Below are 19,141 nucleotides of genomic sequence, written 5' to 3' on the forward strand. Positions count from 1 at the left end.
TAAAATTTACTAATTGGATAAACTAAAAATTTTGAAAATTTTATGGTAAGAATATATATGAGTCTAGTTTCTGAAAAAACTAGGGATTCTCAATTTGGAGTCTCGTACCATGAGATAAATAATTTTAGTGAAGAGAGGTCGGAACTATTGGATAGTGAAATAGGGGTAACTTTAATGAATAAACTGTACTAAATGGCTAAACCAAAAATTATTAAAATTTTATGGTAAGAATATATGTGAGTATAATTTCTAGAAAAATTAACGGATCTTAATTTGGAGTTCTGTAGCTCCAGATATAAATGATTTAGTGACTGTGACTCAAGAAAACAGCTTAACCTGAAAATGAGTAATTGTACAATTGTGATTGTTTTACCTTGAGAATCATGTTGACAAATTGTTTATTATTTACGTACTTACTTACTAAGCATTATGCTTACTCTCTTTCATTTCCTTTGTCTTATAGTGTCACCAAGCCAGCTCGGAGTTCAGAGATCATTGGAGATCCATTCACATTATCAACACTCTTTTGGTATTTTGAAAACAATATTTTGGATTATGGCATGTATAGAGGACTTAGTTATTTTATTTTATGTCATAATTAATTTGGCCTAAAATGTTAGCCTTCAATATTTGATAGCTCATTTTGTATATGACCATTGATATTAATTAATATCGTTCAAGCTATAAGGCATGAGGATGCATGACTAAGTATGAAATTTGAATTGTTTTAACTTGGATATATATATAAAAAAAATCTACGTCATGGTTTCGTATGATTGCATGTGTTGTGTTCTGGTAATGTCTTGTACCCTGTTCTAGTGTAGAACATGGGTAAGGGGTGTTACATTTTAGTGGTATTAGAGCTATAGTTTAGTCGGTTTTCAGATTTACGTAGCCTATGTGAAAGTCTATCTATACATGCCATAAATATACTGTGATAGTGTGATGACTCCTATCAATTTAAATTGTGTTTTCATATAGTAAATGGATCCCAACCGAGCTATAGTTGCGATGTAGAAAGTAATGCATCGGCTCCCACATGAGGGGCCGCTCCAGCTTAGAGTAGACCTGAGACACTTGATCAGGGAGATGGAGCTCGGGAAACCTTCCTCCGTATGATGAATAATTGGTATACAGAATTTGTTCGAGCAAATCCGAATGCTCAACCTCCTCCACCCCCTCCTATTCCCTAACCGGTTCCCATAGTTCTTCAAGGTGCCGAAATGGTAAGATTGAAAAAGCCTCTAGTTGATAAAATTCGAGAGTAAGAGGCTAAAGAATTCAGGGCTACTATAGATGATGATCCTGAGAAAGCAGAGTTTTGGCTTGAGAATTTTATCAGGGTATTTGATGAGCTTTCTTGCACTTCCGAAGAATGTTTAAAATGTATTATATCTTTACTGAGGGATTCAGCATATCATTGGTGGAAGACACTGGTATCTATGGTTCCAAAAGAAAAGGTTACATGGGATTTTTTCCAAGAAGAATTCAGAATGAAGTACATAAGCCAGAGGTTCATTGATCAGATATGGAAAGAGTTTCTCGAGCTGAAACAAGGTAAAATGTCTGTGGTAGAATATGAACATGAATTTGTTCGACTTAGCAAGTATGCTCAGGAGTGTGTGTCTACCGAAGCTATTATGTGCAAGAGGTTTGAGGATGGGTTAAATGAAGACATCAGACTATTAGTTGGGATCTTAGAGTTGAAAGAGTTTATGGTATTGGTCGATTGAGCTAGTAAAGCCGAAGAGCTGAACAAAGAAAAGATAAAAGCTGTGATTGCAGCCAGAGATGCAAGAAAGAGGCCAATGAGTAAGTTGTTCCAATCTCAGTCAAAGAATTCCAAAGAGATGAATCCTCGATTGACGGTTTCAGCTGGATATTCGCACCGAGACCGTGGGAGATCATACTCGGGTTCTAAAGCTCAAGCTACTTCAATGGCAAGTGTGGGCAACGTGAGGCCTAATAGACTTGAGTGTCAGCATTGTGGTAAGCAACATCAAGGTGAGTGTTGGGCGATTAGTCGTGGTTGTTTCAGGTGTGGTTCTCCATAACATTATATTAAGGATTGTCCAAAAAGGGTTCAAAAAGAAAAATTTTAGAATGTTAAACAGACTAGCACTACTAATAGAGGTAGACCTCTGAGAAATATTGGAAGTGGAGCTAGTAGTAAAAGTGTGATGAAGGATTAAACTGGGAAATCGGAAGCTAGAGCACCTACTAAAGCTTATGCCATACGTGCTCGTGAGGAGGCGTCATCTCCCGATATGATTACTGGTACATTTTCTCTTTATGATACTACTGTTATTGCATTGATTGATCCTAGATCTATTCATTCCTATGTTTGCGAGAATTTAGTATCTAGTAAGAGTTTGCCTATAGAGCTTACTGAATTTATGATTAAAGTGTCAAACCCCTTAGGCAAATATGTGTTAGTAGATAAGGTTTGATAGAATTGTCCTTTGATGATTCAAGGTCACTATTTTCTGGCTAATCTGATGTTGTTACCAATTGATGAGTTTGATGTCATTCTGGGTATGGATTGGTTGACATTACATGATGCCAAGGTAAATTGTAGACAGAAAACCCTTGAGTTGAAATGTTAAAATGGTGAGATTCTTTGGGTTGAAACAGATGAATCAAATAAATTGCCTATGGTGATTTTGCACATGTCTGCTCAGAGATACATAAGAAAAGGGTGTGAAGCTTATCTTGCATATGTATTGAATACCAGGATGTCTGAGTCGAGGCTTGAATCAGTGCCAATAGTCTGTGAATTCCCAGATGTATTTCCAAAAGAATTGCCTAGGTTGCCTCCGATTAGAGAGGTAGAGTTTGCCATTGATTTGTTGCCTGGGACTGCACCGATCTCGATTGCTCCGTATAAAATGGCTCAGACTGAATTGAAAGAATTAAGGACTCAGTTTCAAGAGCTAATAGATTAGGGGTCTGTGAGACCGAGTTTCTCTCCCTGGGCTGCTCCCGTATTGTTTGCAAAGAAAAAAGACGGATCTATAAGACTTTGTATTGACTACCGACAACTCAACAAGGTGACTATAGAGAACAAGTATCTGTTGCCAAGAATTGATGATTTGTTCGACAATTTGTAAGGGAAACAGTGTTTTCAAAGATAGATTTCAGATCCGGTTACTATCAGTTGAGAGTTAAAGAGTCAAATGTGCAAAAAACCGCTTTCAGAACGAGGTATGGACACTATGAATTTCTTATGATGCCTTTCGGTTTAACTAATGCTTCGGCCATTTTTATGAATTTGATGAACTGAATCTTTCGGCCATATTTGGATAAGTTTGTGGTTGTGTTCATAGATGACATATTGATTTATTCTCGAGATAAGTCTGAGCATGCCGAACACTTGAGAACATTATTACAGATTTTGAGAGAAAAGAAATTGTTCGCTAAATTCAGTAAAAGTGAATTTTGGCTTCATGAAGTTGGATTTTTGGGACATCTAGTTTCGGGTGATGGTATTCGGGTTGATCCGAGCAAAGTTTAAGTGATTGTTGATTGGGAACCTCCAAAGAATGTAACCGAGGTTAGAAGCTTTTTGGGTTTGATAGGTCGCATGTGTAGTACTAAGTACAGACTACTATGCGTACCAGAGAGCTTCGGTTACAAGGGTGGTATATGCACAGGCCACCGGGTATTTGTTATTATTCCGGTGAGTTCAATGAGAAATTTACTAAGTGAAAATACATATGTACATGACTATGTGATGAAAAAGTGCAGGTATATCGATGTGAAAAGTTGTGAGCAATATGCTCGATAGTTGAGTGAATCTTTTGGTAAGATAGAATGGAGTAAGTGAAATTATGTAAAAATGAAATTTTGTAATAAAACAGTTTTGAACAGCAGCAATTGTGTGACTTTGAAAAATTACAAAAAATGGCAGAAATTGAATTAGAGGTTGAATAAGATATGAAATTAAATCTTAATGAGTTTATTTTCTCATAAAATAAATGGTGAAGGAAAAAGAATTTCATATTCTGTGATAATTGGATTTTTGTGAAATAGGGTTAGAATAATTTTGGAATCCCCTATTCTGATTTGAGAAAATTATTAAAAAATGTAAAAAAAACAATTATGGGTCATAATTTGCATTCTTAAAATTCTTGATGAGTCTATATTCAAGAGGAATTGACGAGGACAACATCTGAGACCTGTACCGTGAGATAAATAATTTTTAGTGAAAAAAGATCAGAACTGTCAGACAGTGAAATAGGGGTATCTCTAATGAATAAACTTTGTTGATTGGATAAACTAAAAATTCTGAAAATTTTATGGTAAGAATATATGTGAGTCTAGTTTATGATAAAATTAGCTGTTCTTAATTTGGAGTCCCGTACCATGAGATAAATAATTTTTAGTGAAGAGAGGTCGGAACTGTTAGATAGTGGAATAGGAGTAACTTTAATGAATAAACTGTACTAATTTGGTAAACAAAAAATTATGAAAATTTTGTGATAAGAATATATGTGAGTCTAGTTTTTGGAAAAATTAACGGATCTTAATTTGGAGTTCTGTAGCTCCAGATATAAATGATTTAGTGACTGTGACTCAAGAAAACAGCTTAACCTGAAAATGAGTAATTGTACAATTGTGATTGTTTTACCTTGAGAATCATGTTGACAAATTGTTTATTATTTACTACTTACTTGGTAAGCTTTATACTTACTCTCTTTCCTTTCCTTCGTCTTATAGTGTTACCAAGCCAGCTCGGGGTTCAGAGATCGTTGGAGATCCATTCACACTATCAACACTCTTTTGGTATTTTGAAAACAATATTTTGGATTATGGCATGTATAGAGGACTTAGCTATTTTGTTTTATGTCATAATTAATTTGGCCTAAAATGTTAGCCTTCAATATTTGATTGCTCATTTTGTATATGGCCATTGATATTAATTAATATCGTTCAAGCTATAAGGTTTGAGGATGCATGATTAAGTATGAAATTTGAATTGTTTTAACTTGGATATAAAGAAAATCTACGTCATGATTTCGTACGATTGCGTGTGTTATGTTCCGGTAATGTCTTGTACCTTTTTTCGGAGTAGAACACGGGTAAGGGGCATTACAGTTAAGGCAACATGACAAAAACGAATAAGACCATAGCTAAAAGACGCTATGGCAACATGACGAAAATGAATAAGACCGTATTTGAAAGACACTATGGGAATTTGCCAGAAACAAGTAAGACCATGGCTAAAAGACAGGATGGTATCAATATAAATAGAACTAAGGTCATAGTTGAAAGATGCTATGGCATCCTTTGATAGTTATTTATCAAATACTATGTTGTAACACCCCTTACTTGTATCCGAGGCCGGGCTAAGGTACGAGGCGTTACCAGACAAACATACAAACATTAAACTAAAATACGAGCCATAAAATTTTATTCATATTTCAAAGCGTTCATTCTCTTACACATAGTCCCTTATTTGAGTCTACGGAGCCCAAAACATACTTTAGAAAGGGTTTGGGACTAAACCGAGAACTTACAAAAATCTTGGAAATTTCATGCTTTAAAGCTCCACACGCCGTGTCCTAAAGTCGTGTTCCATACAATTTGAGACACATGGTCGTGTCTCTGCACTGTGGAATATACCTAGGCTATTTTCCAAGCTTTGGTCAACCTTGATCTCTTACACACTTATACAAAATCAAAAGCATATAACATGGTATTCATTTAATGATTATAAATCCTCAATTAAACCACAAACATAGCATTTGTATGTCATCATACATGTGTCTCTCATACTCGTTTTACCTTGTTTATTATAGTACCACTTATACATTTATACCAAGATTATCATCTTACCAAATATCTTCAGCTTAATCATCAAGCATTCATATTTAAAGCTAGATCATATCTTTATAAAATACCACCATTCAGATGCGCAGAATAACATGTTTGCTTGAAACAATTCAATTCAATTCCATACCCAACAAGCATTACATTGAGACTAGTCATATATATATATATATATATACATGTCATGATACATAACATTCTCTTCTTGTTTTCTTATAAACACATATCATTTATTTCATTATATCAATATTTCAATACCATAGTTTCCATGTATTCTACATATATTTATTTTCCTCTTCCTCCTCTCCATTCCACATCCTTAATGTATATAGCATTCTTGTAAGTATGATTTCACAATTTACTAATAAATGTTCACATCAAACTGTCCACACGAGTCATAGTCACTTAATTATTTATAATTTGAGCTACAGAGCTCCAAATTAAGATCCGTAAATTTCCCCTGAAACTAGACTCACATATCGTTCCACCATAAAATTTTCATAATTTTTGGTTTAGCCAATTAGTACAGTTTATTCATTAAAATTTCCCCTGTTTCACTTTTTGACAGGTCTGACCTCTCTTCACTAAAAAATTATCATCTCATAGTACGGAACTCGGATAATGTTCTTGTTGATTTATCTTGAAAATAGACTCATTATGGATTTTAAAAATATAATTTTGAGCCTCTAATTATTTTTCTCCAAATTTTTGTGATTTTCCAAAGTCAGAACAGGGGATCACATAATCATTCTGAATCAGTCTCACGAAAACATAAATATCTCAATATATGGAACTAATTTGCATTCTATGTTTCTTTTATATGAAAATAGACTCATTAAGCTTTAATTTCATCTCTCATTCAGTCTCTGATTCAATTTATACTATTTTTCGTGATTTTTCAAAATCACATCACTGCTACTGTCCAAAACAGTTTTATGGCTAATTCACTCTTTCACACTTTCTTTGTATTAACCTCATTTTAACATACATATCACAAATTATTTTCACCACATTTCATACATCACAAGTATAGGCCCATGATCACAAGGTCACCATAAAATCATCCTCATGTATAACTTACTTGTTTATAACCTTACCACATCCTGGTCACTTAATGAACACATCATTCACATAACCAAGTTCTGCACATATTCATCACAAAACTCACAAAGCAATACATAGAGAGTCTCCGTTGAACACTTGGATCAATCCTCGATACTTGGTGGTTTCAACACATAGCTCCACCCATCATATAGTTCGGCTCTCTTGTACACATGGTGAACACTTAGTACCACCCATGTGACCTAGCCAGTTTATCTCGTAGCTCTCTTGTCTACATGGTGTCCTTCACTTGGAACCACGCATGCAACCTAGCTACATATATCCCGTAGCTCTCTTGTCTACATGTTGTACACATAGTATCACCCATGCGACCTAGCTACATCATAATGTCTTGTAGCTCTCTTGTACACATGATGTGCACTCAGCACTATACATGTGACCTAGCTACATACCATCTGTATCATCCAATCTTTCCGAAGGTTCAACCGGGATTTCTCTCTTTTCCAACAATTTCACCAATCAAGTAATTATCCACAAACATATTTCCAATATTTTTATAAAATATCATAATACAAGTAATAGTGATGTATTACTTACATATAAACTTACATCTCATTTAATATCAACATAATAACATTAAATTACACATTGTCTTATTAAAATCATATGAACTTACAATTTCCCATAATATCTATAATCATAGAAATCACATTTATGTATGATAATTCAATGCACTTCATGTACCGAGACATATTTTTAAATCAATTCATAAACTTGGCACCATAATCATTTAATTTAACATAATTCAATTAATTCACTAAATTTAACATTCAAATATAAATTCTGACATTATTGTTGTATTATTATCATACCAACTTACATACTTTCAACACCTCGGAGATCATAGTAAATATATCAATTTTACATTGAAACATGCATAAATTAATGCTTATTATACATATGAACTTACCTTGATATTAAAACGGCCATTTTACCAACTTTCCCAATTTTCGATTTTTCTCTCATTCTAGGTTCAAATCTCATTTTCTGGGATCTAAAACATCATATTTTACTTATTTAATTAATGTAATATTCAAAACAGTCCTTAACTCAAACTTTGGAAAAATTACAATTTTGCCCCTAAACTTTTGCATATTTACACTTTTGCCCCTAGGCTCGGGAATTAAACTTCATCCCTTATTATTATGTTTTATGACATGATGATCACTTTTCCCTTCTATGGCAACATCAAATTCTCACTCTAACATATACTTATGACTATTAGGTATTTTTACCGATTAAGCCCTTTTGCTCGTTTTCACTTAAAACCGAGTAGCACAAGTTGTCTAACATAATTTAAAACCTCATATTGTATCATAAAACACCAGAATACACAAATTTTACCTATGGGTATTTTTCCAAATATGAACCCTAGGTTGAATTCTTGCTAGCATAAGCTAAATCAAGTTACCGGGACTCCAAAAAAGTAAAGAACTTGAAAAACGGGGTTAGAACGGACTTACAATTGCGCTTGGGAAGCTTGAAAACCCTAGCCATGGAGTCTCCCTTGGTATACACGTCCATGGTGAAGAAGATGAGCCAAATTGGCTTTTAATTTTGTATTTTAATTCATTTTACCCCTAAATGACCAAAATACCCTTACTACTAAACTTTCCAAAAATTCCATCCATATCCAATTTTTTTCCATAACTTAGAAATTGGTCAAATTGATATTTAAGACCTCCTAATTAATATTTCAAATCAATTTCATACTAGAAACTTCTAGAATGCAAGTTTTGCAACTTATTCAATTTAGTCCCTAACTTCGAATTAAGCACTTTATGCATAGAATTTCTTCACGAAATTTTCACACAATAATGCAATCATATCATAGACCTCAAAATAATCATAAAATAATTATTTATATCTCAGATTTTGTGGTCCCGAAACCTCTGTTCCAACTAGACCCAATTTTGGGCTATTACAACTCTCCCCCCTTCGAGATTTTCGTCCTCGAAAATCTTACGGAATGAGGTTTAGTATCTTTCTCATAATTTCCAGCATTACTAACTAATTGTTTTCAAGGCGATACTTTCGAAACACTCTGTCATCAATTTGAATCCCAAGATAACTCAATAAACTCGATATTTCTCTAACTCGTCCTTCACATCAACCATTCTCGGACTCGGTCATATCTATAATTATTTTATCACTTGAACTCTTTGATTCCACACTTAGGAACATAGTCAACATGATTCTCATGAATTTCATTATATACACCTCATCGGTAAGGGGTGAGGTCGCATGCAGTCTCTAACTCGATTCGACATATATCTATATGACACATTTTTTCATTATCCACATATGTCATTATAATCATACTATCCACCTCAAACAATTTATTATTCATACATCTTACATAAAATTTCCAATTATCTCATTTCAAACAAGTGCACTCACTCATACATTCTATGAATATTGAATAACTTTAATCATCACATTTACTAATTAATTTAGTCAAGCATGCAACAGCATATGAAGGCCAAACAAATATGAATAAATATATCACTATATAAACTTTCATCTCACATATTATCACATATACATATATCACGAATTCTTATTCATACCTTTCCGAGTTTAACACATCATAGCTACACTTTATTCAAATACTTCAATATCGCTATCAAATGGTCAGATGTAGCTCGGTTGGAGAATATTTCATTTTAAACAAAATAGTCCTTATTAGTGTCGGGAGACATCACACTATCACATATTTGTGGCATGTATAACTAAACTCTTACAGTTGCTATGTTAGTCCGAGAATCGACTAAACCTACTCTGATACCACTAAATGTAATACCCCTTACTTGCATCCGAGGCCGGGCTAAGGTACGAGGCATTACCAGACAAACATACAAACATTAAACTAAAATACGAGCCATAAAATTTTATTCATATTTCAAAGCGTTCAATCTCTTACACATAGTCCCTTATTTGAGTCTACGGAGCCCAAAACATACTTTAGAAAGGGTTTGGGACTAAACCGAGAACTTACAAAATTCTTGGAAATTTCATGCTTTAAGGCTCTACACGCCGTGTCCCAAAGTCGTGTTCCATACACTTTGAGACACATGGTCGTGTCTCTCATGTGGAATATACCTAGGCTATTTTCCAAGCTTTGGTCAACCTTGATCTCTTACACACTTATACAAAATCAAAAGCATATAACATGGTATTCATTTAATGATTATAAATCCTCAATTAAACCACAAACATAGTATTTGTATGTTATCATACATGTGTCTCTCATACTCGTTTTACCTTGTTTATTATAGTACCACTTATACATTTATACCAAGATTATCTTCTTACCAAATATCTTCAGCTTAATCATCAAGCATTCATATTTAAAGCTAGATAATATCTTTATAAAATACCACCATTCAGATGCGCAGAATAACATGTTTGCCTGAAACATTTCAATTCAATTCCATACCCAACAAGCATTACATTGAGACTAGTCATATATATATATATATACATTTCATGATACATAACATTCTCTTTCTGTTTTCTTATAAACACATATCATTTATTTCATTATATCAATATTTCATATACCATAGTTTCCATGTATTCCACATATATTTATTTTCCTCCTCCTTCTCTCCATTCCACATCCTTAATTTATATAGCATTCTTGTAAGTACGATTTCACAATTTACTAATAAATGTTCACATCAAACTGTCCACACGAGTCATAGACACTTAATTATTTATAATTCGAGCTACATAGCTCCAAATTAAGAACCGTAAATTTCCCCTGAAACCAGACTCACATATCGTTCCACCATAAAATTTTCATATTTTTTGGTTTAGCCAATTAGTACAATTTATTCATTAAAATTTCCCTGTTTCACTTTCGACGATTCGACCTCTCTTCACTAAAAATAATCATCTCATAGTACAGAACTCGGATAATGTTCTTGTTGACTTATCTTGAAAATAGACTCATTACGGATTTTAAAAATATAATTTTGAGCCTCTAATTATTTTTCTCCAAATTTTTGTGATTTTCAAAAATCAGAACAGGGGATCACGTAATCATTCTAAATCAGTCTCACGAAAACATAAATATCTCAAAATATGGATCTCCTTTGCTTTCTATGTTTCTTTTATATGAAAATAGACTCATTAAGATTTAATTTCATCTCTCATTCAGTCTCTGATTCAATTTATACTAGTTTTGGTGATTTTTCAAAACCACGTCACTGCTACTGTCCAAAACAGTTTTATGGCTAATTCACTCTTTCACACGTTCTTTGTATTAACCTCATTTTAACATACATATCACAAATCATTTTCACCACATTTCATACATCACAAGTATAGGCCCATGATCACAAGGTCACCATAAAATCATCCTCATGTATAACTTACTTGTTTATAACCTTACCACATCCTGGTCACTTAATGAACACACCATTCACATAACCAAGTTCTGCATGATTCATCACAAAACTCACAAAGCAATACATAGAGAGTCTCTGTTGAACACTTCAGATCAATCCTCGATACTTGGTGGTTTGAACATAGCTCCACCCATCATATAGTTCGGCTCTCTTGTACACATGGTGAACACTTAGTACCACCCATGTGACCTAGCCAGTTTATCTCGTAGCTCTCTTGTCTACATGGTGTCCTTCACTTGGAACCACGCATGCGACCTAGCTACATATATCCCGTAGCTCTCTTGTCTACATGGTGTACACATAGTATCACCCATGCGACCTAGCTACATCATAATGTCTTGTAGCTCTCTTGTACACATGATGTGCACTCAGCACTATACATGTGACCTAGCTACATACCATCTGTATCATCCAATCTTCCAGAAGGTTCAAGGGATTTTCTCTCTTTTCCAAAAATTTCACCAATCAAGTAATTATCCACAAACATATTTCCAATATTTTTATAAAATATCATAATACAAGTAATAGTGATGTATTACTTACATATAAACTTACATCTCATTTAATATCAGCATAATAACCTTAAATTACACATTGTCTTATTAAAAATCATATGAACTTACAATTTCCCATAATATCCATAATCATTGATATCACATTTATGTATGATAATTCAATGCACTTCATGTACCATAGACATATTTCTAAATGAATTCATAAACTTGGCACCATAATCATTTAATTTAACATAATTCAATTAATTCACTAAATTTAACTTTCAAATATAAATTATAGCATTATTGTTGTATTATTATCATACCAACTTACATACTTTCAACACCTCGCAGATCATAGTAAATATATCAATTTTACATTGAAACATGCATAAATTAATGCTTATTATACATATGAACTTACCTTGATTTTAAAACGGCCATTTTACCAACTTTCCCAATTTTTGATTTTTCTCTCATTCTAGGTTCAAATCTCGTTTTCTGGGATCTAAAACATCATATTTTACTTATTTAATTAATGTAATATTCAAAACAGTCCTTAACTCAAACTTTGGAAAAATTACAATTTTGCCCCTAACCTTTTGCATATTTACACTTTTGCCCCTAGGCTCGGGAATTAAACTTCATCCCTTATTATTATGTTTTATGACATGATGATCACTTTTCCCTTCTATGGCAACATCAAATTCTCACTCTAACATATACTTATGACTATTAGGTATTTTTACCGATTAAGCCCTTTTGCTCGTTTTCACTTAAAACCGAGTAGCACAAGTTGTCTAACATAATTTAAAACCTCATATTGTATCATAAAACACCAGAATACACAAATTTTACCTATGGGTATTTTTCCAAATATGAACCCTAGGTTGAATTATTGCTAGCATAAGCTAAATCAAGTTCTAGGGACTCCAAAACATAAAGAACTTGAAAAGCGGGTTAGAACTGTGACAATTGAGCTTGAGAAGCTTGAAAACCCTAGCCATGGAGTCTCCTTGGTATACACGTCCATGGTGAAGAAGATGAGCCAAATTGGCTTTTAATTTTGTATTTTAATGCATTTTACCCTAAATGACCAAAATACCCTTACTACTAAACTTTCCAAAATTCCATCCATGTCCAATTTTGTCCATAACTTAGAAATTGGTCAAATTGATATTTAAGACCTCCTAATTAATATTTCAAATCAAGTTCATACTAGAAACTTCTAGAATGCAAGTTTTGCAACTTATTCAATTTAGTCCCTAACTTCGAATTAAGCACTTTATGTATAGAATTTCTTCACGAAATTTTCACACAATCATGCAATCATATCATAGACCTCAAAATAATCATAAAATAATTATTTATATCTCAGATTTTGTGGTCCCGAAACTTCTGTTCCAACTAGACCCAATTTTGGGCTATTACAACTCTCCCCCCTTCAGAGATTTTCGTCCTCGAAAATCTTACCGGAGTGAGGTTTAGTATCTTTCTCATAATTTCCAGCATTACTAACTAATTGTTTTCAAGACGATACTTTCAGAAACACTCTGTCATCAATTTGAATCCTAAGATAACTCAGTAAACTCTGATATTTCTCTAACTCTGTCCTTCACCTGTCAACCATTCTCAGACTCTGGTCATATCTATAATTATTTTATCACTGAACTCTTTGATTCCACACTTAGGAACATAGTCAACATGATTCTCATGAATTTCCGTTATATACACCTCATCGGTAAGGGGGTGAGGTCGTACAGTCTCTAACTCGATTCTGACATATATCTATATGACACATTTTTTTCATTATCCACATATGTCATTATAATCATACTATCCACTTCAAACAATTTATTATTCATACCTGTCTTCCATAAAATTTCCAATTATCTCATTTCAAACAAGTGCACTCACTCATACATTCTATGAATTTTGAATAACTTTAATCATCACATTTACTAATTAATTTAGTCAAGCATGCAACAGCATAGGAAGGCCAAACAAATATGAATAAATATATCACTATATAAACTTTCATCTCACATATTATCACATATACATATATCACGAATTCTTATTCATACCTTTCGAGTTTAACACATCATAGCTACACTTTATTCAAATACTTCAATATCGCTATCAAATGGTCGATGTAGCTCGGTTGGAGAATATTTCATTTTAAACAAAATAGTCCTTATTAGTGTGGGAGACATCACACTATCACATATTTGTGGCATGTATAACTAAACTCTTACACTTGCTATGTTAGTCGAGAATCGACTAAACCTGCCTACGATACCACTAAATGTAACACCCTTACTTGTATCCGAGGGCGGGCTAAGGTACGAGGCGTTACTGGACAAACATACAAACATTAAACTAAAATCTGAGCCATAAAATTTTATTCATATTTCAAAGCGTTCAATCTCTTACACATAGTCCCTTATTTGAGTCTACGGAGCCCAAAACATACTTTAGAAAGGGTTTGGGACTAAACCGAGAACTTACGAAAATCTTGGAAATTTCATGCTTTAAGGCTCTACACGCTCGTGTCCCAAAGTCGTGTTCCATACAGGTGAGACACATGGTCGTGTCTCTGCACATGTGGAATATACCTAGGCTATTTTCCAAGCTTTGGTCAACCTTGATCTCTTACACACTTATACAAAATCAAAAGCATATAACATGGTATTCATTTAATGATTATAAATCCTCAATTAAACCACAAACATAGCATTTGTATGTCATCATACATGTGTCTCTCATACTCGTTTTACCTTGTTTATTATAGTACCACTTATACATTTATACCAAGATTATCATCTTACCAAATATCTTCAGCTTAATCATCAAGCATTCATATTTAAAGCTAGATCATATCCTTATAAAATACCACGATTCAGATCATGAGAATAACATGTTTGCTGAAACATTTCAATTCAATTCCATACCCAACAAGCATTACATTGAGACTAGTCATATATATATATATATACATGTCATGATACATAACATTATCTTTTGTTTTCTTATAAACACATATCATTTATTTCATTATATCAATATTTCATATACCATAGTTTCCATGTATTCCACATATATTTATTTTCCTCCTCCTCCTCTCCATTCCACATCCTTAATGTATATAGTATTCTTGTAAGTACGATTTCACAATTTACTAATAAATGTTCACATCAAAGTGTCCACACGAGTCATAGTCACTTAATTATTTATAATTCGAGCTACAGAGCTCCAAATTAAGATCCGTAAATTTCCCCTGAAACTAGACTCACATATCGTTCCACCATAAAATTGTCATAATTTTTGGTTTAGCCAATTAGTACAGTTTATTCATTTAAATTTCCCCTGTTTCACTTTCAGACAGTTCTGACCTCTCTTCACTAAAAAATAATCATCTCATAGTACAGATCTCGGATAATGTTCTTGTTGATTTATCTTGAAAATAGACTCATTACGCATTTTAAAAATATAATTTTGAGCCTCTAATTATTTTTCTCCAAATTTTTGTGATTTTCCAAAGTCAGAACAGGGGATCACGTAATCATTCTGAATCAGTCTCACGAAAACATAAATATCTCAAAATATGGAGCTGCTTTGCTTTCTATGTTTCTTTTATATGAAAATAGACTCATTAAGCTTTAATTTCATCTCTCATTCAGTTTCTGATTCAATTTATACTATTTTTCGGGAGTTTTCAAAATCACGTCACTGCTACTGTCCAAAACAATTTTATGGCTAATTCACTCTTTCACACTTTCTTTGTATTAACCTCATTTTAACATACATATCACAAATAATTTTCACCACATTTCATACATCACAAGTATAGGCCCATGATCACAAGGTCACCATAAAATCATCCTCATGTATAACTTACTTGTTTATAACCTTACCACATCCTGGTCACTTAATGAACACATCGTTCACATAACCAAGTTCCTGCACATATTCATCACAAAACTCACAAAGCAATACATAGAGAGTCTCCCGTTGAACACTTTAGATCAATCCTCGATACTTGTGTGAATATGAATGTGCAAAAATTTTAAGCTTTGATTTTGTAAAATTGCATGTGAATTTAGTCAAAAGGACTTGTGTGACACTTTTGAAATGTGATAGGCTAATCTACAAGGATCTAATAGTGCATGTAGTCAAAAGGGAGGACTTGCATGTCAATTTTCCCCCCCTAACTAGTAGTGGCCGGCCATGAGCATGAGGATGGACAAAATGTTATGGGGTGAAACATGTTGGAAACATGTTGTGTTAGTGGGTTATGGGAGAAAGAAAAGAATAAAGGGTTTGTAATAAAGAAATGAATGGGAAGGGTGATGAGAAAAAAAAAAGTTGTCTCATCCATGTTCTTTCCCCCCTTTAGCCGTGACTTGAGAAAGAAAGAAAAGAAGAAGTTGGTTCTTCTTGGCCGTGAATTGAAGGAGGAAGAAGAGGGGAAGTTCGGCCAAGGTGATTCTTGGGATTAAGGTATGTTAATGCTCTTTCATTGAAAATCTTTGTATATTTGGAGTGGTCATCAAGTATAGAAGCTAGCTCATGGCAAATGTTTTTGTAAATTTATGAAGATGACATTCGGTCATGGATGGTTGTACTTTTTGTTGTTTTTATGCTTTAGTGTATTGAAGGTTGATTATAGATAAGTTGAGCTTGGTAAAAATTGAATAGATGTGGCTTAATTGCTTAATGACAATCGGCTATGTTGAAGTGAAAATGTTTTGCAAATTGTTTATGGACATTCGGTTAAGGGAGAGTATTTGTGTTAGAAATCAAGATTGGATAGTGAGTTAGGCATGTGATCTTTGTGTTCGATTATTGAATGGAAAACTAAAGGGATGAGGTTACATGTTGAGCTTGTATTGAATAATACAAATGAATTGCTAATGTGAGATGTTATGTATTAATATGTGAATTAAGTGATAATTGATAATCAACTAAGTAGCTACATGGCATTTAGATATATATTATAGTAGCTGATTTTGGATTTGATTCTTATTGTGAATTAGTAGTTGATATGGAGATTAGACCGAATGAAATTTAAAATGTTAAAGAAATTATTTCGGCTAAGTGCTAACCTTGTTTATATTAGCCGAATGTGTAAATGTATACCATGAAGTGGTTTAGCTTAAAGTGAATCAAGGTTCTTGGAAGGTGAATTGCGGGGATGGTTTAAGAAATGAATCTAATTTTGTTATGTATGTGATGACATTGCGAATGTAAATTGAGTTGTTAAATTGGTTGATTTAGTTCACGAGCTCAAGGAATCAATCTTGCATAGCGGGAAGGCGAATATAATTGAATAGCCGTTTTGAAATTGATCAACAATATCCGAGGTAAGTTCTCAAGTGTTTGAACTTTACTTTAGTATACTTAAAGATTGTATAAACTTAGTAGCGAGAAGGATGAATTTATATAGTTTAAGTGCCGAACTAGTCTTGACAGATTTGAGTTACTGCAGTGTTGTAACTTTGAAAATACATCAAAAATTGTAGAAGGCGAGTTCGAAGTTGAATAAAATATGAAAATGAAGCTTATTGAATCTAGTGTCTTATAAAAAAAACTATGTAAGCAAAGGAATTTCCTATAAAGGTATATTTAAAGTTTTGTGAGACAATGTCGAATTGACTCCGAAATTCCCTGATTTGTTTTTGGAAAATCATTATAATTTGTACAAAAATGGTTATAAGATAAGATTTTTATGCTTAGACTCCTTAACGAGTCTAGTTTCAAATGGAATCAAATAGAACACATTATGAATTCTGTACAATGAAAAATTTGATTCGTAGTGAAGAGTGGTCAGATTAGTCAACAGTGAAACAGGGGAAACTTTAAGAAAAATCTGGTATTGATTGGCCAAACCAAAAATTCTGAAAATTTTATGGATGGAAGATATGTGAGTCTATATTAAGTGAAAATTAACGGCAATTGATTTTGAGTTTTGTAGCTCCAGTTATAAACAATTTAGTGACTGTTGCTCAGGAAAACTGCATGTAGTGAATATGTGATTTTGTTGTAAACTTTGATGAAACTATTTGAGTTGCTTATAAGCTATTGCTGAAATTGATGTACAAGAGAAATATGAAATATGTATGAGATGTATATATGTGATAAGGCCTAATGGCCGATGTGATGAATGTGAAAGTGTGTATATATATGATAAGGCCTAATGGCTGATGTGATGAATGTGAAAGTGTGTATATGTGTGATAAGGCCTAATGGCCGATGTGATGAATGTGAAAGTGTGTATATATGTGATAAGGCCTAATGGCCGATGTGATGAATGTGAAAGTGTGTATATGTGTGATAAGGCCTAATGGCCGATGTGATGAATGTGAAAGTGTGTATATATGTGATAAGGCCTAATGGCCGATGTGATCTTTGTGTTCGATTATTGAATGGAAAACTAAAGGGATGAGGTTACATTTTGAGCTTGTATTCGAATAATACAAATGAATTGCTAATGTGAGATGTTATGTATTAATATGTGAATTAAGTGATAATTGATAATCAACTAAGTAGCTACATGGCATTTAGATATATATTATAGTAGCTGATTTTGGATTTGATTCTTATTGTGAATTAGTAGTTGATATGGAGATTAGACCGAATGAAATTTAAAATGTTAAAGAAATTATTTCGGCTAAGTGTTAACCTTGTTTATATTAGCCGAATGTGTAAATGTATACCATGAAGTGGTTTAGCTTAAAGTGAATCAAGGTTCTTGGAAGGTGAATTGCCGGGGATGGTTTAAGAAATGAATCTAATTTTGTTATGTATGTGATGACATTGCCGAATGTAAATTGAGTTGTTAAATTGGTTGATTTAGTTCACGAGCTCAAGGAATCAATCTTGCATAGCGGGAAGGTGAATATAATTGAATAGCCGTTTTGAAATTTATCAACAATATCCGAGGTAAGTTCTCAAGTGTTTGAACTTTACTTTAGTATACTTAAAGATTGTATAAACTTAGTAGCGAGAAGGATGAATTTATATAGTTTAAGTGTCGAACTAGTCTTGACAGATTTGAGTTACTGCAGTGTTGTAACTTTGAAAATACATCAAAAATTGTAGAATGCGAGTTCGAAGTTGAATAAAATATGAAAATGAAGCTTATTGAATCTAGTGTCTTATAAAAAAAACTATGTAAGCAAAGGAATTTCCTATAAAGGTATATTTAAAGTTTTGTGAGACAATGTCGGATTGACTCCGAAATTCCCTGATTTGTTTTTGGAAAATCATTATAAT

General features: G+C 33.1%; 1 protein-coding gene across 1 annotated transcript; it reads left to right on the forward strand.

Moving 5' to 3' along the window:
- The first annotated feature begins 1,442 nt into the window (after positions 1-1,442).
- On the forward strand, positions 1,443-2,054 carry LOC108455208 (uncharacterized). The gene is made up of 2 exons (XM_017753796.1): positions 1,443-1,651; positions 1,739-2,054. Exons 1-2 carry the CDS (start codon positions 1,443-1,445, stop codon positions 2,052-2,054), a joined length of 525 nt encoding a protein of 174 aa, XP_017609285.1.
- Positions 2,055-19,141: the final 17,087 nt, after the last annotated feature.

The sequence above is a fragment of the Gossypium arboreum genome, chromosome 10 (assembly GCF_025698485.1).
Source record: "Gossypium arboreum isolate Shixiya-1 chromosome 10, ASM2569848v2, whole genome shotgun sequence".
In the NCBI taxonomy this organism is placed as follows: Eukaryota; Viridiplantae; Streptophyta; class Magnoliopsida; order Malvales; family Malvaceae; genus Gossypium; species Gossypium arboreum.

Coding starts and splice junctions, on each gene's coding strand:
- LOC108455208 (XM_017753796.1), top strand. CDS start 1,443: ATGGTTCCAAAAGAAAAGGTTACATGGGATTTTTTCCAAGAAGAATTC. Junction 1,652..1,738: donor GAAGCTATTATGTGCAAGAG/GTTTGAGGATGG, acceptor CGATTGAGCTAG/TAAAGCCGAAGAGCTGAACA.